This window comes from Panulirus ornatus, chromosome 65, assembly GCF_036320965.1.
Source record: "Panulirus ornatus isolate Po-2019 chromosome 65, ASM3632096v1, whole genome shotgun sequence".
Lineage (NCBI taxonomy): Eukaryota > Metazoa > Arthropoda > Malacostraca > Decapoda > Palinuridae > Panulirus > Panulirus ornatus.
In genome coordinates this window covers 9,762,430-9,783,643 of record NC_092288.1, presented here as the reverse complement: position 1 = coordinate 9,783,643, position 21,214 = coordinate 9,762,430, and the positions used below count along the sequence as shown (strand labels likewise).

General features: G+C 49.8%; 1 protein-coding gene across 5 annotated transcripts in view; it reads left to right on the top strand.

Moving 5' to 3' along the window:
- Window positions 1–21,214, top strand: part of LOC139746486 (uncharacterized) — a 154,216-nt gene that overhangs the window by 117,496 nt on the left and 15,506 nt on the right. For all 5 annotated transcript variants that reach the window (XR_011712165.1, XM_071657768.1, XM_071657767.1 and 2 more), the window contains 5 exons: window positions 8,098–8,195; window positions 15,609–15,838; window positions 18,382–18,581; window positions 18,817–19,015; window positions 20,398–20,494. Coding sequence is in view for 4 of the 5 variants with exons in the window: in XM_071657766.1 (XP_071513867.1) it covers window positions 8,098–8,195; window positions 15,609–15,838; window positions 18,382–18,581; window positions 18,817–19,015; window positions 20,398–20,494 (824 nt within the window). In the remaining variant the exon portion in view is untranslated. The remainder of the gene's footprint in view (window positions 1–8,097; window positions 8,196–15,608; window positions 15,839–18,381; window positions 18,582–18,816; window positions 19,016–20,397; window positions 20,495–21,214) is intronic.

Below are 21,214 nucleotides of genomic sequence, written 5' to 3'. Positions count from 1 at the left end.
CACACAGGGTCAGCCAAGCGCACACCTGTGGGATATACGTGATAAGATACGCCGCACATCTTCAGGTTTTGAAATGTGGGGCCATCACCTTACCTCTCTCTCTCTCTCTCTCTCTCTCTCTCTCTCTCTCTCTCTCTCTCTCTCTCTCTCTCTCTCTCTCTCTCTCTCTCTCTACGAGTGAGTGACGTATGATTCTCAGAAAATGGATATGGCATTGGATACCCCGCTAGAGGTGAGAGAGCGTGGCTACTGAAGGGATCAGGCGCTTGCGCGCGCGCGCGCGCACACACACACACACACACACACACACACACACACACACACACACACACACACACACACACACACACACAGAACCTCACTAACTAACAAGTAAACACGAGTGTGTCAGTTCACCATATTCAGGGCTGGAAATCTAACTTTAAGATTCTTACACATTTAAAAATTTGATTATTCTGCTGTATATGATCGACGCTCTGGTCCACATTATACGATCGACTCTGGTCGACGCTCTGGTCCACATTATACGATCGACTCTGGTCGATGTTCTCGTCCACAGTATACGATCGATGCACTGGTCGACACTCGTCCATATTATACGATCGACGCACTGGTCGACACTCGTCCACATTATAGGTAGACTTTCTGGTCGACGCTCTTGTCCACATTATATGATCGACGCTCTCGTCCACATTATATATATGGTCGACGTTCTTTTCGACAGTATACATGGTCGAAACTGTCGTCCTCAGTATTAAGGGAAGAGTTACCAGGAGCCCCGAGTTACGTCAGACTCGCCATAAGAAAAAAGAATTATTCCAGCTTAATCCAGAAAGCCTTCCACCTCCTGGCTGAGTTCCCCGAAGGTTAGGCGTTTGTGGATCCAGGAAAACCAAAGCGGCGGAGCAGGTAGTACAAGCAGGTGGCGACCACACCCTGGCGCGCGGACACGTTGGTCGTATGTATCATGTATCACGAACCCCATCGTGTTATGAGCTTCCCTCAGGACACTTGCACGGACTCGTTCGCACATGTTTCGTTATAATATAACCCTCAGTGTAACATCTGCAATGGACGGCAGACTCCATCAGAAACGCGAGTTTGTGCATGGGGGTTCCCGAAGCTGGCGAACGTTTCAGACAGCGCTTAAGGGGAGGGTGTGAGGTAAGGTAAATAAGCTAGCGCATTACGGGTGTTGCAAGGGGAATATAGACGCTTCTCACGAAGGTTATAAAGGAAATGATACCCATGTTCACCTTGTACATTTTTGAGGATAACATCGCTGAGTGCCGTAATATTCGTAATGCTTCACGAAATCTACGGCTATAGCCGAATGTGTGATAAGTATGGAGGTTGTGCGTTTGCAAAAGAAACATATAAACTTGGATAGGCTTCATGGAATCAAACGTCACACATGACCCAGAGCAACATGGTCTCAGGACAGGAAGATCCTGCTTTTTCTCAGGTGCTCGATCCTCACGGTAAGGTTACAGGGGCCTTGAAGAACACACGATTAAAGACACGAACGATACATATACATCACGGTTTGGAGACGGGGGAGCAGCACTAGTGTAGAGGTCTCTCTCTCTCTCTCTCTCTCTCTCTCTCTCTCTCTCTCTCTCTCTCTCTCTCTCTCTCTCTCTCTCTCTCTCTCTCTCTCTCTCTCTCTCTCTCTCTCTCTCTCTCTCTCTCTCTCTCTCTCTCTCTCTCTCTCTCTCCAGCACACAAATAGTAATCACATAAAAGGCTGTTGAGAGCTGCGACCATTGCATCATAAGTGAGAAGATGGGGTACGCGACTTGTTAACTAATCACACGTTGTTGTGAATTAGGCAATTTCCGGGACCTCAAGCGTAAGAACCTCTGTCCCCGAAGAGATATGATGTGCTGTGCTTGTTGTACCTCTGGTGTTCTCCATCCACACACCTGACATAGACGCATGCATAGACCAACAGACGGACACAGATCAGCTCTTCGGGTGAGCCAGTGACAGTAATACACTATTTCATGGAGAGGTTTCAACTACTCGGTTATAGGCGCTGGTGAGGAAATAGCGAAACGACAATACTGGAAGACAAACAATCATAGCCCAGAGTAAAGCATAAGAGCCTCGGAGTGATAATGTCTGACGGTTTAACCTTCAGCGAACATAATGTCTGACGGCCTTACCTCCCAGCGAACATAACAACGGCTTCTCCAAATATACGATAGGCTGGACTCTACGGACCCTCCAAGACTATATATAGGAAGGTAATACCAGTGATCATGTGCCTCAAGGTATTACTATTCTCTCGGCTGGAATAATTATTCGCAGCGCTCACTCGTGCTGTCGGAAACTTTGGTCATAAGGAGCAACTGGAAGCACTGAGGCTGTGCTCTCTCTCTCTCTCTCTCTCTCTCTCTCTCTCTCTCTCTCTCTCTCTCTCTCTCTCTCTCTCTCTCTCTCTCTGGAGCGCAGACGGGAGAGAGAGATGATGATATTATCCCCTTGGAGATCCTTGAAGGAATGATCCCCAGTGTGCGCCTCAAATTTGTGCCCTTCTGGAAGGACGTGCATGATAAACAAAAAACTAAGGTATTACTTCGGAGACTTATAGTAGGGAAAACAGCGCAGAGAAAAAGAAAAACTATGTAAACATTCGGGGGACCTAGAAACTGTTTAGAGCATCCCCTGGGGCCATAAGAACCACTATGGACGGTAAAGTGGAGAAATATATACACGATCAGGACCAGAGAAGACCTGGTGTTTTGGTAACGCAAGCGCACGATGTCATCGCCGCCAACAGCCAGAATGAACAGCATCAGAATAGTTTTGCTCGCGAACCATGGGGTAGAACTCCGAAGGTAAGGCAAGGTAAGGTAAGGTAAGGTAAACCATCGTAAGGTGAGGAATACAGAGGTGGAAGTGCAGTCGTGGCGGATGGATGGTACCGTCTCAGAGTGACTTTTATTTTATGTGTTGATTATAAACACTTAGAACATGGGAATACTGCAAAACCTTCCATTCATCTGACCCATGTCTCATCTGAAACCCCTTTTCTTTATTCTCGCATTTGACTTCATCTGGATTCACATTTCTACGCGTGTTGGTGGTCGAGGATGTGTGTGTGTGTGTGTGTGTGTGTGTGTGTGTGTGTGTGTGTGTGTGTGTGTGTGTGTGTGTGGTCGGGTAGGGCTCTGGTGTTAAGGCAGGAGAGAAAGTAGTGATGGCGAGAGCGGCCGATGAAACACCTGGAATCTACTAATCCCTTCTTAAGTACGCGCGCGCGCGTGTGTGTGTGTGTGTGTGTGTGTGTGTGTGTGTGTGTGTGTGTGTGTGTGTGTGTGTGTGTGTGGTCTGCGTGGCCTGTGGTGTGGTCTGCGTGGCCTGGAGGGGGCCCCAAGAGGATTACAGACAATGTAAGACTGTCATGATCTGGCTGGTCCCCAGGAAGACCACGGACGATTGAGGACCGTCAAGGTCTGGCGAGGTCTTAGGAAGACCACAGATGATCCAGGACCGTCAAAGTCTGGCGGGGGTCTTAGGAAGACCACAGACGATGGAGGACCGTCAAGGTCTGGCGGGGGTCTTAGGAAGACCACAGACGATGCAGGACCGTCAAGGTCTGGCGGGGGTCTTAGGAAGACCACAGACGATGCAGGACCGTCAAGGTCTGGCGGGGTCCCAGGAGGACCATGCGAGCAAGAGGAGCCCGGCATTATTTACTCGTCGGCACCCGTGTCACCCAGACAAAGGTGTCCGCTGCTTCCAGCCAACCTTGGCTTGACGTCACCAGCCTTAGAAAAAAATTATATATATAAAAGATCGCTGCTGAGCGGCCTGGCGATGGCCTCACTCAGGGGAGAATATATATATATATTTATATATATTTTTTTTTCGTCATTTCTTCACGGAAAACATGAAACAGATGCTCTGTGAATGACCAAACCCGTTCATTGTGACCCTGCCGATGGGGTATTGGCGCGAATATTCACCGCACCTGGTGAATATCATACACTGGGTGTACGTAGCCAGTGGTGTGGATCACCAGTGGGTTTTACACACCACTGGTTGAGTGGAACATGGGTTCCCCCGCCAGCAAGTTAGGTCATTAGGGGAAAGATTACTATAACTTGGGTTAGGGGAGGAGGGGGATTGCTGAGGGTGAGGAGGTGAGGGAGGGCAAGTCGTGTTTGTGGGAGCTGGGGGTCAGGATCTGGGTGGGTGGGCGGCGGTGTTGGTGGGGCCTCGCGCCACCCCTGCCTGTCTCCCGCCGCCCCCAATATGGTACAAAGAAAGTCGATCATTGGCCCCCACGCCCCGCCAGCCTCTCCTCCCCAGCACCCCACACCCCTGACCTGCCATGTGTTGCACCCAAACACCGTCACCTCCCACCCCGCTACTAGGTTTTGCTTCCTCCCCGCCACCATCTGTTCCGTCTACAGCCGCCCCTACGGCAGCGCCAGCTGTAGCCAGCTCCCTACCTCCCTCCTCGGGCAGCGTAGGGGCTGCACCGGCCCGTCCAGGACCACCTGCCTCTCCATACACCACACTGGGAAACAAAGATGGTGGAGGCAGTGGCCACCCGAGAGACACCCGCGGGTGCCGCCAGCCACAGGTACCCCCCCACCAGCTGGTCCACACCCACACCACCACCTCCATCACCACCTGGTCCATACCTACTCCACCAGGTGGTTCATATCCACACAACCACCTGGTCTGTGTCCACAACACTGTCTGGTCCACACTTAGGTAACACCAGTTGGTCCACATATAGACATATACCACCAGCTGATCCATATCCATATCACCAGCTGGTCCTCACTCAGACATCAGGTGGTCCATACCGAATCCACCAATAGGGCCACACCCACGCCACCAGCTGGTCCACCCTTACACCACAAGCTGGTCCACCCCCACACCACCATCTGGTCATCACCTTGAAAATACCAGCTTGTTCATAACCATACCACCGGCTAGGCCATGTGCACACCACCAGCTGGTTCACACCCTGGGAATACCAGCTGGTCTGTACCAACAATACCAGCTGGATCATGCTCAGACGACACCAGCTGGTCCGTACCCTCAACACCACTTGATACATAACCATACTGCCAGCTGGTCTCGTACACTCATCACCAACTGGTTCACACCCAAGCAGAACCAGCTGTTGCACGCCACTAGGCCATCTGGACGAGCAACACACAACAGCATTCGCCGGCACACATGACAACACCAGTAGGTGCAAAACACTGTGTAACTGACAGGTCCATATCCATACAACACTGTGTTACCGACTAGTCCACGTCCACACGACTTTGTGTTACTGACTGGTCCAGGTGGAGGCAATACTGTGTTACTGACTGGTCCAGGTGGAAGCAATAGTGTATTACTGACTGGTCCAGGTGGAGGCAATACTGTGTTACTGACTGGTCCAGGTGGAGGCAATACTGTGTTACTGACTGGTCTAGGTGGAGGCAGTACTGTGTTACGGACTGGTCTAGGTGTAGGCAATACTGTGTTACTGACTGGTCCAGGTGGAGGTAGTACTGTGTTACTGACTGGTCCAGGTGGAGGCAATACTGTGTTACTGACTGGTCCAGGTGGAGGCAACACTGCTGGCCAGGGGTGGAGGGAGAAGCAGGTGGTGGTGGTGGTGTGTTGTGAAGTCTACGGGGTAGACCTGCCTTGTTTACATCCAGACATCAAGCATAGGTTACCATATCTTTCCCAGGAGGATATACTCCATAGCTTTCGTAAGGGGATCTACCCCATGTCTTTCCCCAGGAGGATCTACCCCATGTCTTTCCCCAGGAGGATCTACCCCCGTAGCTTTACTAAGGGGATCTAACCCATATCTTTCCCAGGTGGATCTGCCCCCCGTGGCTACCTTTTCCCACAATCGTGGGATTATCTGGCGCTGTTGTCAATCATTGGTACATTTACCTACGTTCGTGGAGACAGCGTACGTTTTCAGTGGGTGTGATGGAAGGCGGGCGAGTGTGGTGGGGCGGGGAGACTGGATGTCATCCCCTCCTGCATTAAAACTTTTTGACTGTAGGAAGAATGCGAGCTTAAGAAGGGTAAATTCCCTGAAAGACCCCACCCCCGCTGACCTCACCGCGCTGACCCCACCCCTCTGGCCCCACCTTGCTGACCCCACCACGCTCCTCCCGCCACGCTGACCGCACCCCGCTGGCCCCACCTTGGTGACCCTCACCCCGCTCCTCCCGCCCCGCTGACCCCACTTCGCTGACCCGACCCCGTTCGTCCCGCCCCGCTATCTCCACCGAGTTCGTCCCGCCCCACTGACCCCAACCCCGCTGATTACGACCCACTGGATACAAATTCGTGGGCGAAACGTTTTCCCTCGAATGAGGCAAAGTACTTCCCGTCAACAGCAATGTAGCGCTCAAAATGATTTAATATTGAGAAAAGTTTAACTTAAAGTCCACAGCTGGCATTATGGGCGTCCCCATAGACAAGCAGATCACATAGACGTATTTCTGTGTAAATCAACTGTTTGCTGTTTCACTCTTCAGACACGAGATACTCTCTATGTCTCATCTCTCGTCACCGAAAACAACGACCACTGTCACAGCTTAGAAAAATTGTGAGATAGATCTGTAAGGTCGTCTGCACCTGACGACCTTACATTAAGCGAATATAATAGAACAGCAGTTGCTTCTTCGAAACATGGGTAAAAGCTGGAGTCTGCGAACCTTCAAGAGAAGTAAGACAAACCCCCCTCCCCCCCTCTAAGGACACATTTCAAGACGTTTTTACTTTTCTACTTTGAGCACTGGTGTGTTCCAACACCAATACTTCCTTAGGTAGGCAAAACATCGAAGTTAGAGACGTGGGCAGGTGCCTTCCACAGCAGGTGGTGAACACCTGGTGAATACATCGTGGTCACCAGGTGTTCTTAACGTGCCGTGGAAGATCTACGCCCACCTTTCTAACTCCGTTGATTTGTCTGCCTAGGCAGGTGTGATGTTAGGAGCACGTGGTGACACCGTCGAGAATGTAAACAGCTGGAAACGATTGACCGCACTGAGGCTGTCATCCGTACATGTTTAAGACGGGAGATTCGACCATCTACACCTGCATGGATCTCCTCCTGCCTTCGACAAATAGCATTATAATCGCGACGACGGGTATTGGGAGACTGTAGACTCTTTCCGCTGAAATCGATTGATTGAAGTTAACACATGAAGAGGAAACAGCGTAAACATCAGGTGGGTTTACAATTGTTTACTATATGACCAGCAGTCACTTGGTACACTGTGGACTGTACGGCGGAGAGATTTTCAAAGGGTCTGGACGGAGTGTTTACGAAGTATGCCAAGCCGACCAGGGTCTATGGTGGGTAGGTTCACCCCCTCACACACGGGCCGCGCCCTCGCAACACCTTGACTGAAACGGAGGAACAACACGACAATGTAGCCCCAAGTTGTGTCGTTAGAATACCTTCTAAAACCATCCTAAGGTGAACTCAAGGTATGGTATAAACCATCGGAAGGTATACGTAAGGCGAAGGTATACATAAGGTTGTGTAAACCCTCGTAAGGTATATTCGGGGATAAGTGGCAGTGTACCATCAGTTTTGGCGATAGTGGCACTAGGTATTAATATAATGACTCGGGTGCATCCCGGTAGACGGCAGGGGTATAGTGCCACTGCACCAGCGAGGTATTGCTAGTAAAGGGTTGGTGCCAGCAGGAAGAGGGATAGTGCCAACAGTAAGGATCCGTGCCAGCAGGAAGGGTCAATGCTAACCCTAAGAGCCAGTGCCAGCGCTGAGGGTCATTAGCAAACGGTAGAGGTCAGTGCCAGTAGTAGAGGTCAGTGTCAGCATTAAGGCATAATGCCAACAGCAAGGGGTCAGTGTCAGCAGTCAGAGTCAGTGCTAAAGGTAAGAATCAGTGCCAACAGTAGAGGGTAATGGCTACAGTAAGTGTCTGTACCAATAGTATGGGTCATTGCCAGCGGTAAGGGTCAGTGCCAGCAGTAGGGGTCAGTGCCAGCATTAGAGGTCACTGCCAGCAGTAAGGTGTCAGCAGGGAGGGATGGTGTCAGCATTATAGGGACGTTACTAACGCAGGTGTGTCCCGGCAGATGGCGTCGGAGGCTCCAGGGAGGTGCACAAGAATGGCTGGCTCAAGAGGATGCCCAGCCAGGAGCGGCGTCTCTCCGTCATGACGCCCTTCAGCAAGGTCAGTTCTCTCACTCTGCCCCTGTCTCTGGTTCTCTCACACTCCTAACTCTACTCTACTCTCTCTCTCTCTCTCTCTCTCTCTCTCTCTCTCTCTCTCTCTCTCTCTCTCTCTCTCTCTCTCTCTCTCTCTCTCTCCTGCGAATCATTCCTACACTCCTAAAGGAACCCAGGAGACTCTCCTGACTCTTAAATATATCCTCCCGCGACTCACCTGACTCTATGCATATCCTCCCGCGACTCACCTGACTCCTCTTTATTGTTCTACGCTCCTGGCTCACTCTACACACACCATGCTCACCCCCATACACTCTCCTGACTCACACTGTAGGCACTCTCTCCTAACTCACTCTCCACTCTCTGCAGACTCACTTTACACGAGTATGACTCACTGTACGCACTTCTGACTCACTGTACACACTGTTCACTCACTCACACTCCCCATTCACTACACGCAGCTAACTCACTCTACACACTGCTGACTCACTGTATACATTACTGACTCACTATACACATTACTGACTCGTTATACACACTCTGGAGACTCAGTCTGCTCGTGACTTTCCTGACTCAATCTGTGCACGCTGCTGACTAATTCTACACACTTTTGACTCACACTCTACACTAATGACTCTACACCCTCTGCTGACTTTACAAAAATTGTTGACACCCAATATTGACTTGTTTACACACTCCTGACTCAAAGTTCACACTGCTAACTCTACATACTCTGCTGACTCACTCTGTTTAATCACTCTGCACACTGCATACTCGACGCTCTGATGACTTCTCATTCTACCCACTTTGTTAACTTGTACGCTCGCTACTGGCTCACTCTACACACGCTGTTGACTCGCTCAATACCTTGCTCACTCACTGTAGGCTGACTCACTCTGCACACACACACACACACACTGTACACTCTGCTGACTTGCCCGACGGACTTGACTGACTCGTTCAACACTGTTGAGTTACCCGACGCGCTCTGCGGACTCAATGAAAACACTACTGACTCTGCTCACTCTGTTGGAACACTACACACGCTCCTGACCCTACACTCTCATACCTCGCTTTGATCCTTTAACCTTCAACAACACATCCACACACAGACTTTAATAACATGACGGGGACATGACACACAAGGAGTTGTCATACTACATAGAGAGGTGGCTAGACACACAAGGAGTTGGCATGACACACAGGGAGGTGGCATGACACACAGGGAGGTGGCATGATACACACACACACACACACACACACACACACACACACACACACACACACACGGAGTTAGCATGACACACAGGAGGTAGCATGACACACAGGGAAGTGGCATGACACACAGGGAGATGGCATGACACAGGGAGGTGGCATGACACACAGGGAGGTGGCATAACACACAGGGAGGTGGCATGACACACAGGGGAGGAATGGAAAAGGCAGGAGATGATCCAAGTCTTTTCTCTACTGTCATCAGTTGTAACTTGTCGGTTAGAGAACAGCTCTTCAAGTTAAAGGAACACTACGGGGTAAGAGTTGTGGAGGGCGATGTGTGGGGTATGCGAGGAGCTGAGTGACAGGTTCAGAAGTGTTTTCACAGTGGACGACACTGTAGCCCCGTCACCAGCGAGAGAGGATGGGGAGGTCGTCTTGGATGGCATTGAAATAGATAGAAAGGCATGAATAGACTATTAAATGACCTCATCTCATACAAGGCTAGTGGTCCTGACCAGTCTCTCTATGTGTGCTTAAGGAATGTGGAGATGAATTTGACAAACCACTTGAAAAAATATTGTTCAGTATGCCAGTTAAGTGAGATAAAAGTGCCAAAGAAATGGAAGAAGGGTCAAATGTTGTTCCTGTCTTTTAAAAAAGGAGGCCAGGAAATTGTGCTGAACTACAGACTGGTCTCTGACGAGTGTGGTCAGTTTTGTAAATTACATTTGCTCCGTTTTGGGTAGAGTGAAGAAATGTGGTACAGTAGAAGATACTGTACAGAAACATAGATCATCATGTCCCGCTAGAGCAGTGTAAAAAACCTTAATGATGTCTGACGACCTAACCCTCAGCGAACATAAGAGAACAACAGTTGCCTTTTCCAAAAATATGGTGGGGTGGATGCTGCGGACCTTCAAGACAAGTGAGGTGAAATAAATGATGACGTTTTGCAAGACACTGATAACCTTCCAAAGAGAATGTTACTTGTGTATTAACATTAGATTTCTGGGCGGGTGAACGTGCAGTGTTGGAAAGTTTGGAAAGATCTTCCACAACCCGTAATGGACACTGTCAAGCTCTGTACCACTGGGAACGACGAAAATATTGAGGCTGAACTATCTTGAACGCAGACGAGAGAGCTGTATCATAATCCACGCTTGGAAAATCCTGGAAGGCAGGTTGTCTCCACTTACACTAGAACTTAAGTCCCAGTGGAAACGACGGGCCCATCTGGAAGACTGCAGAATATTTCAACTGAAGCCAAAAGGTCAAATTAGCTTGAGAAAACAGAATAAGATTCCATGGCTTGGATTTGTTGACTATACTGCCTGCAGCACTGTGGTGTGAAGTGGGCACGTAGATTTACGGGTCGCGGCCTCCGACAGCTCCAGGGAGCAGAGAAGCAACACGGCAGCTTGGTCCAAGACCCACCTGTGGGGTTAGAAGACCTTCGAATCCCTCATAAAGTATACGTAAGGTAACGTAAGCCATGGCAAGTTGTATGTAGATTAAGGAATGTCATGGCAAGGTGTATTTACGGTAAGCCATGGCAAGGTATATTTAAGGTAAGGTAAGCAATGGCAAGGCATACTTAAGGTAAGGTAACCCTTCTCAAGATAATGTAAACCTTCACAAGGTAAGGTATCCGAGGTGGGTTTATATCCAGGGTCGGTACCGGAAGAGACACTTCGTCACCATATGAAAAAAAAGCAGACTCGCCAGACGACAGCATCACACAGGTGGCACTTCTCTCTATTAACGTCACCCTAGAAAATATGGAAACAAAGAATATTTCCTCGTGGATATTCAGCGGAGCACCTGAAATACAATACCAATCCAGCGGCATCCCACACAGAGAGGTGATATTAGAGAATGACAGACACTTGTATACCGTTATACACGTACATGAGGGTCCTGGAGAGACGTGCTTCACTAGGATGGTCCATAAGGTAGATGGTCCGCAGCGTCGCTCGTGCTGAGCAGGGAAGATGGACGAACTGAACGAGTAGACCTGTGAGAACCGAACCCTCTCACCTCACCCTCCTCCTCCTGCTCCTCCCAGGGGCACAGCAACCACAGCTATCGTAATCATGATCACAATGCTTGCTTCTACCACTGCCATCAGGCTGGGGAAGGTGAGACACCCGAGGGCTGACGAGGGAGGACCCATGACCAGCCCGGCCACTGTTGGACCCCCTGCCCGCCACATGCAGCCTAGGGGATCCGACAGCTTTCCCTCACTCTCAGTCGTCTTGATGGCTGGCTAGACGTGTATCACAGGTCCCCCCGGGGCTGGCCACCGTCACCGCGGGTGAATGTGATACCCGGCCAGCTGGTGGTGCACCGGCTGTCACCTGGAGACGAAGTTCAGACAACACAAGCTTTTTGACCTTGAGACGAGGGGTGGGCAAACCCGAGCTTGCGACCTTGAGACGAGGGGTAAGTAACACACGCTCGTGGCCTTCAGTCAAAGGGGCAGACAGCCAGCTTGTGGCCTTGAGACTAAGGGCAGACAAAGCAAGGCTGTGTGACCTTGAGACTAAGGGCAAACAAGAGCTTGTGGTCGTAAGACTAAGAGCAAACAAACCAAGCATCTAACCTTAGAACGGGAGGCATACAGCCCATGTGACCTTGAGACGAGGAGCAGACCACACGAGCTGGAGACGAGGAGAAGAGAAAACAACACAGACATGTGACCTTGAGCCGGAGGGCAGACACAACCAGCTCGTGATGTTGAGACGAGGGGCAGACAAGACGATCTTAGTGACCTTGAGAACTGAGCTGGCAAAACAATCTTGTGACCCTGAAATGGGAGGAGTGGCAGATGAAAAAAAAAAAAAAAGGGCTTGTGACCTTGAGACGTAAAGGGGAGGGTGGGGGGTAGTGTTGATGGAGCAGACAACACAAGCTTGTGACCTTGAGCCGGAGGGCAGGCAGGAGAAGCTCGTGACCTTGAGACGAGGGGTAGACAACACTAGCTTGTGAGGCTCAGCCGGAGGGCAGGCAACACAAGTTTCCTGTGCTGGGGTGATCATTGGTGCACCTGCAACACACACACACACCCTCCTTCGTTCGTCATCCTGACTCACGGCAACCGCTGGGGTCTCATGACGACCAACCTGTACCTCTGGCCTGGCCTGGCCTGGCCGGCCGCACTACACTGCCCTCCCTCCGCTGGCCTCCACATATGTTTTCTCCACTAGCCTGAGTCACTAGGTGCTGGTGTGCCTGCAGGGTGAGTCACCAGGTGAGAGAGAGAGAGAGAGAGAGAGAGAGAGGGCCTGAGTCACCAGGTGCCGGCGAAGGAGGTCTGTGTCAGCAGTGGTTGGGGTAGGTGCCTGCCATGGCCGGGCTCTCCTGCCGTAGCCACAGGATTGCTGTTCCTGATGCAGCTGCTTCTGCACTTGTTAACACGCCGCATGACGCAAAATTTTTCATGCGGTGTGTGACGCACTCCTGGTTGGGTGCATGGTAGAGGCCTTGATGCCCCCTGCATGACGCAAGGCGTTGACGATGGCGTATGACACAGGTGTCGATAAAGTATGGTTACGCTCATGTTACCACGGCGCATGACACAGATGTTGGTATGGCGCATGGCGCATGGTCAGCGTACCACAGATGCTCAGTCGGTTCATGTGGATGGTATTGGCATGACAGGTAAATTACCACAGTGCATGGATCCATGCACTGATGAGGTGCATGAGATATATATCCGTTGGCATCGTGGATTCTACAGATGTTTAGCGAGGTGCATATATAGCACTGGAGCTAAGACAGTGTGTGCGCTACAGATGTTAACGGCGCGCATGACACAGGTGTTCAGACTGGGTTTAAGACCAATGCTGACGCTTTGAAGGCCGCTGTCATGGACACGTGCATGACACACAGGGTGACCTGGTTCACAGGACAGGTTGGGGGGGGGGGCCGCTGTGCATGACACGGGTACTGGCATAGTGTTGAGACGATGATTAAAACAGGTGATGGCGCGGGCGCATGACACAGGTGATGACGCACTGCATGACACAGGTAATCGACACGTCGCATGACACCGATTTTGATGGGGAGGGGATGGAACAGGTGTTGACAAATCATGCATGACGCAGATGTTGAGATGGTGTTTGATGCACATGTTGTCATGATACATAGGAGAAGTATCAGCATGAGGCATGACGCGGTTAATCAGGCAGTGCATGACGCAGGTGTTGACGCTGTTTTAAGTGGTACATTACATAACGCAGCTCATGACCAAAGTATGACAGATGATCTTGATGAAGTGCATGACGCAGGTGTTAGCACGGTGCATGACTGGTCATGACGTAGTGCACTGACGATAGTCTGTAGTTAGAGCTGTGCTTTCAAATGATCGTGACACAATTCATCAAGCATATCTACCCAAAAAAGATCAGATGACAATTATGATGATTACTCATGAGAATAACTCAAGATAACTCATGAGAATACCTCATGATAACTACTCGTCAGAATAACATGATAACTACTCATCAGAATAACTCATAATAACTACTCATCAGAATAACATGATTACTCATCAGAATAACTCACAATAACAACTTGTCAGAATAACTCATAATAACATCTCATCAGAATGACTCATAATAACAACTTATCAGAATAACTCATAATAACAACTCGTGAGAATAACTCATGATAACACATCAGAATAACTCAAAATAACAACTCATCAGAATAACCCAGAATAACAAACGCTTGAGAACAACTCATAATAACAACTCATGAAAATAACCCGGAATAATAACAAACGCTTGAGAACAACTCATAATAACAACTCATGAAAATAACCCGGAATAATAACAAACGCGTGAGAATAACTCAGGATAACAACTCATCAGAATCACTCGATGATAACTCCTCATGAGCTAATATTAACTCATGATAACGACACATCGGGACGACGGTAACTGATCGAGGACACCCTCGCAGCGACGACAACCCATTATACGCCCATGACCAGCTCTCGCTCCCCGTCTTGGCATTACTGCCGTGGTGATACCTCCATCAGGACCAGTGTGTGTGTGTGTGTGTGTGTGTGTGTTTGGTGTCCTTGAGTCCCCGGCGGTGGAGCCTGGAGGCTCGGCTAACCCTGCCAGGGGACCGAGGCAGATCCAGCCGGTTCTCTCTCTCTCTCTCTCTCTCTCTCTCTCTCTCTCAGGACCGATCGCACCGTCCAGGAGGAGGAGGACGACGAGGTGGGTCGCACGTCGCCTCGCCATCACTAACCTCCAGCCGCGGGGGTGGGTGTGTGTGTGTGTGTGTGTGTGTGTGTGGGGAAGAAGATGAAAAAGGGCACACGTCCCTTCGTCTTCGGGTCAGTCGCCAGCGGTAGACGCTCTTCGTCACCTCTGCCTCTCATGATTGTGTTTCTCTCCCTCAGTCATCTGCTGAGCCTTACCGGTGTGGTGTTTACCCCAATGCTGTCCCGAGGCTCTCCAACAATACCTGAGCCTCACCAACAATACCCTAAAGCCTCATCAACAGTACCCTGGTCTTCACTTACTGTGCCTTGTACTCGACCAACAGTACCCTCAACTTTCCCTTACAACACCCTCAACTTCCCCTACAGTACCCTCAGCTTCACGAACAGTACCCTCAGCTTCACCAACAGTACCCTCAACTTCACGAACAGTACCCTCAACTTCACGAACAGTACCCTCAACTTCACGAACAGTACCCTCAACTTCACCAACAGTACCCTCAACTTCACCAACAGTACCCTCAACTTCACCAACAGTACCCTCAACTTCACCAACAGTACCCTCAACTTCACCAACAGTACCCTCAACTTCACCAACAGTACCCTCAACTTCACCAACAGTACCCTCAACTTCACCAACAGTACCCTCAGCTTCACCAACAGTACCCTCAACTTTCCCTTACAACACCCTCAACTTCCCCTACATACCCTCAGCTTCACCACCAGTACCCTCAACTTCACGAACAGTACCCTCAACTTCACCAACAGTACCCTCAACTTCACCAACAGTACCCTCAACTTCACCAACAGTACCCTCAACTTCACCAACAGTACCCTCAACTTCACCAACAGTACCCTCAGCTTCACCAACAGTACCCTCACTTCACCAACAACATCCTGAGCCTCATTAACGTCACTGTGAGCCTCACCAACACTAACGGAGGTGGTCCCCTGCTCCCACAGGCTGCCAAGCCGGAGAAGGTGTGGGTGTCGTTCTGTGTGCATGATGAGACAGATGGCTGGCTGGAGTTCTACGAGAACCGTCGGTCGGCGTTCAGCCACAACCCCATCCACCGTACCTCGCTGGCCCGTTGCCTCCACGTCTCGCCCTCCATCCGTGTCCACGAGGACAACGACCATGTCTTCGCCATCACCCTCGAGAACGAGGTCATCAAGTTGGGGGCGCAGAGCAGGTATGTCCCTCGTATTTTGTCCTCCTCGTCTGTATCTCTTCGGAGACGTGTTCTCCCACCTGTCCTCGTCTCTGTCTAAAGACGTGCTCCCACATCTGTCCTCGTTACTGCCTCTCCAGAGGCGTGTTCCAGCATCTGTCCTGGTCTGTCATCCCACACCTGCCTCTCTCTCTCTCTCTCTCTCTCTCTCTCTGGTCAGACTTGTCCACATAAGAGTTTCCATACATGTTCTCTCTCTCTCTCTCTCTCTCTCTCTCTCTCTCTCTCTCTCTCTCTCTCTCTCTCTCTCTCTCTCTCTCTCTCTCTCTCTCTCTCTTACCTGTTCTGATCTGTCTTTCTGAGCAAGTGTGTCCTTGCATTGTCACCATCCTTATTCTGGTCTCTCTCTCTCTCTCTCTCTCTCTCTCTCTCTCTCTCTCTCTCTCTCTCTCTCTCTGAGCAGGTATATTAATGTCCTTCATGTTTCCCACAACACTTAAAGTGTATTTATGTCTTGAGTTGTTGTATCCACCACAGCTGCCCTTGTTCATCTGGCACACCTGGCTAGGTTCGTGTTTATCTCTAGACAGATGTTTCTCATGATATGTGCAGCTGTTTTCCCCCAATGTTCCTGCTGAACCTCCACCTGGTCAACTATATCCCTCCTCCTTCAGTACAAAACCCCCTTCCTGAGCATATGTCCTCCCCACTACTGTATCGAAACAACTGTCCTGCTTTTATTCATCACTTTAGCCTTCTTTGTGTACCCTAGTGTTTCTTACAGCTGCCCTGCTTCATCTGTTATCCAGGTGTGTGTTCCCTAGCGTATCATACAGTTCTTCTGCTTTATATATCACTTTAGCCATGTGTGTTTACCGTAACACAAGGCTGTGAATGAGCTGTATCGTCCGCCACTGTGAAAACACATTTAGATATATCACTTAGCTCTTCACATATCGTTACTTCCATATCTTACAAAGTCCTGTACAAGTCTTTCCTCTGAATCCCATAGCCCGATTAGGTTATGTTATTAGACCAACACTATACCACTGATAAACTTATGGAGAAAGTTTCGAATTATCTTTAGCCTTGTCCACAATATTCTTATCATTGTTTCTCTCATCCTCTTTCCTTGCATTGTTATACAGTATTCATTCCTTGCTTTAGTATGCTTATACGTTGTTAGCCCGGCTGACGTATTGTCTATATCTCATCCACCATTTGCCCGTTATTTCTTTTCCATCTTGTGATTATTCTGTTGAGTCGCATCATTTTCTTTTCTAACCTCTTCATCTTTCTTTTAGCGGCTGAAAATACCCATACTGTGCATGCGGCGCTGGTGGCTGATTCGAGTGAGAAAATGCACAAGTCAGATTTCCTAACTTTTTTTGGAGAGTGTTTGAAATGAGGAAATTGAAAGTAAATGTAAATAAAAGCAAGGATATTATATATAACAGTCCAAAGACACAGGTTTGGTGGGATGCGAGTTTGATTGGAGAAAACTTGAAGGTGGACGTAGCAGCTGACGGAACCGTGGGAGCTGAAGTGATTCATGATTTACATGCCGGATTAAAGGACCGAGTCCTGGGTGCATGATTTACATGCCGGATTAAAGGACCGAGTCCTGGGTGCATTGAGGAAAGTGTGGCAAAAGAGCTTACACTCTGCCAGGGCGAAGATGGCCATGGATGATGATATAGTAGTCCTGATGGATGGTGTTGCGAGACGTGGGTTCTACTTGAGGAAGTAGGGACCTAAAGCAAAATAACACAAGTTCTGAAAACCATAAGTGTATCACGAATACTCTAAGCAAGTCGCAAAGGAATTTACAAAAAAGAAAGGTCGTACAGTTATGCCAATGATCCTACACACGCTATCGTGCTGTAAAATACCGAATAAATCATGATATATGTGGTACAAACATAGACTAAGAGTAGCCATCATGGACTTAAAAGAAAGAGACCCCACCATACTGAAATCAAATCGAGAATGTTGGATGTTTACGGTTCTCCAGAGAAGGACGAACGAAGGTGGCGGCAAGTGAGGACCAGACCCCTGAAGTGACGCGGGCGGTGTCGTGCAAAGTAGTTAAAAGAATGGCTAGTTGGTTGGGTTAGGCTTTTAAGCCTATCGACTGGCAGGGTACTGAGGCAGTCAGCGTCAAGTTAAATCTATCAAATCGATAAACCTTTTAACTCCTTTTTTTTCCCCCACTGATGAGTTTCCTTCATATCTGTTTTCCTACCAGTTGATATGCTGCAGAAAGTGATGGATGGGGAAGAATATTCTACATTATTATCTTCGTCTTCATCTACAGAGATCAGATATTTAAGATCCTGTTACTGTCATTCAGTAGACAGTATCGTAGAAGGTCATTAGGTCTGATATCTATCCTCTTTGGCATTATGCATTCCTTCGTCCCTATACATCCTGGCTTCCCCCTCATACATTTTTCTGTGTGTTTTCTTTTTCGTGTGTGTGTGTGTGTGTGTGTGTGTGTGTGTGTGTGTGTGTGTGTGTGTGAGGAGAGAGGAGCAGTTCTCATGACCCGTCGCTGTCCTCAGAGAGCAGATGATGGAATGGATCGACGCGCTCCGGAGCCGCCTGAGGGAGCTAGGCGTCCTGACCCCGAAGGACAACTTGTACAGCCGAGAGCCGGAGGGGCTTCGCTCCCCCCTCCTGAGGAACCCCAACTCCCCACTACCGCCCACTCCGACCTTCCAGTTCCCGCCCCACGCCCACGCTCACGCCCACGAGTTCAGGGGTAAGACCAGGCTACCTCAGAATAGATCCATCACACACACATGCTCGCTCACACACAAACATATACATTATACACACATTAATATACATAGGCTCGCACAGTTATATGACCGCACACACGCTCACACGTAAATACAAACAAATACATGTAAAATAATGATAATATGTGAGGTATAATGTGTGTGTGGGAGAAGGGGAGGCGGGCTTGGCACTCAGTGTCTGTCGTATGTCCCCAGATGAGGTGTCCAGCCTACACTCGATGCGTTTAGGGATGAGCCCGGCCGCCAGCATGACACTCTCCACACTCTCTGCCACCTCCACCCTCTCCTCCATGCAGAGTCTCAACTCCGTCTCGTCCGGCTCCTCCGACCCCAACACTTCCCCGTCCTCCGTCGTCACCTACGTCAGGCCCCACCATGACCCGCCCCTCAACAGGTAAGGAGGGCACACCACCACGACCGTCATCAGGTAAGAAACACCCCCCACCCCACCCGCCCTCCCAACAGGCGAAACACCCTCCTCCTCCACAACGACCCAACCCCAACAGGTGGGGCACACCTCCCCCATCACCACAACCACCACCACGCTCCACCCCTCAGCAGGTGAGGCACGCGACCACTACCTCAGACGCCCTTCCGAAAGGATAGTCATGTTACCAGGAAAATTCGGTTTAGTAATGGATCACACGCTGAATGTGTGTGAAGGTATCGTTATCCTAGATTAAATGCACCAGCATTCGGAGCTGCTGTAACTGTGAGTCATTAACACACACAAGGGCTCGGAGCACGCAACTTGCCTCAGTCCACGATATGGGACTAATGTCAGGAGAGTTACAATTATGTCTTATTGCTTGTGTCCGTTTTCTAATGGATTATCCCACGCCCCTGCTTGTTCTACAGAAGGCGTGGAAGGCATTGGAAACTACACAATGAAGCTTTGAAAAGTACTGTCCTTCATTGTCCCAGAACAACAAACATGAAGGAAGAAATAGGGCCTCTTAGTATATAACTGAAATGCCTACAATCCTCCACCCAGCAGGTGTCACACGTCAATTCGACCTTCCACCCAACAGGTGGCACACTTCGCTGTGACCCCCCAACGTCACATTTGACATACACCACACCACCACCACCAACCCGTCCCTCAATATTTGTGACAACCCGTCACTCAACGGATGAGACAGACCACGATCTGCTTCTCATCCGGTGAAACACATCGCCACCAGTCACAGTTGCGTCACGCTCCGCCACCAGTCAACAACTGCGTCACACTCCACCATCATCCACCAGTCAACAGTTGCGTCACACTTCCACCATCACCCACCAGTCAACAATTGCGTCACACTCCGTCACCCCATCAGTCAACAATTGCGTCACACTCCGTCACCCCACCAGTCAACAACTGCGTCACACTCCACCATCACCCACCAGTCAACAATTGCGTCACACTCCGTCACCCCATCAGTCAACACTTGCGTCACTCCACCATCACCCACCAGTCAACAGTTGCATCACACTCCACCACGACCCCACCAGTCAACAGTTGCCTCACACTCTATTCCCTCATGTTTCGCTGTTCACTTTGCACCACACACACATATATCTCCTCCATTTCATCATCACCATTTCCTCAACTCTGCTCAAGACATATTTCCATAAAAGCGTTGACGAAACCATTGCCAAAGTATAAGAAACAAAATTCACTTAGCAGTTTTGAAGACAATATTATTCCAGTTGTGTTGTGGACGATATATATATATATATAACATATAATGTCAGTTACACGAGGTGGACTCAGACTATGTCTTCCCCCGACAGGAGGTCGTCGTTTAGGGCGTCGCTTCCCAGCTCACCAACAACGCCCGTCACTGGATCCGGTTCCCTTACCTTCCTGAGGTCGCCGCCAGGTCCTCAGGTATTTCAGTCCTTCCTCGGGTTATACAGTTACATCCTGAGGTTTCTCGAGTTCCTCCTCAGATCCCAGTTTAGTTCATAGTTACTCTTTTTTTTTTCCAGTGCCAGTTTTGGCCTCCTATAGAGTTCCTGGGGTCCCGGAGGCCCTTCCTCAAGCATCTACCAGGGACACCCAGGTCCGTGACTCCTTTTTCAGGTTCAATCCAGGTCCCCAAGGCCTTGAGTGATTGTTCAGGTCCACGCCAGGTCCCCCAAGGCCTTGACAGAATTTTTTCAGGTCCATGCCAGCCAGGTCCCCTAACCCCTCCCCCCCCTAGTCCTTGACTGATTTTTGAAGTCCCTGTTTATTCGACACGGAAACTTGACTCTGGTCTGAAGCTGCTGCCAGGCACTTGACACCTCATTGAGATGTCCAGTTGTCTGACACCTTTTACGGCTGTTTGACGTCTCCTTCAGTTGTTTGACACTCTTGCATATGTTAGACACACCCTCGCCCCTACAGCTGTTTGACACCCCCCTACAATGTTTCGACAGCACCCCCGTACAGTTGTTTAACACGCCTTCCTCCTCCCCTACAGGTTTTCATCAAATCCTTCACACAGTTGACATGTGTGTCACCACCACCCAAGCACCTGGCAACTCCTCCCTCCCTCCCCTTACACCTCAAGGTGTTTAACACCTCCAGATTTACAGGGGTTGACGCCCTCCTCACACCCAGTGA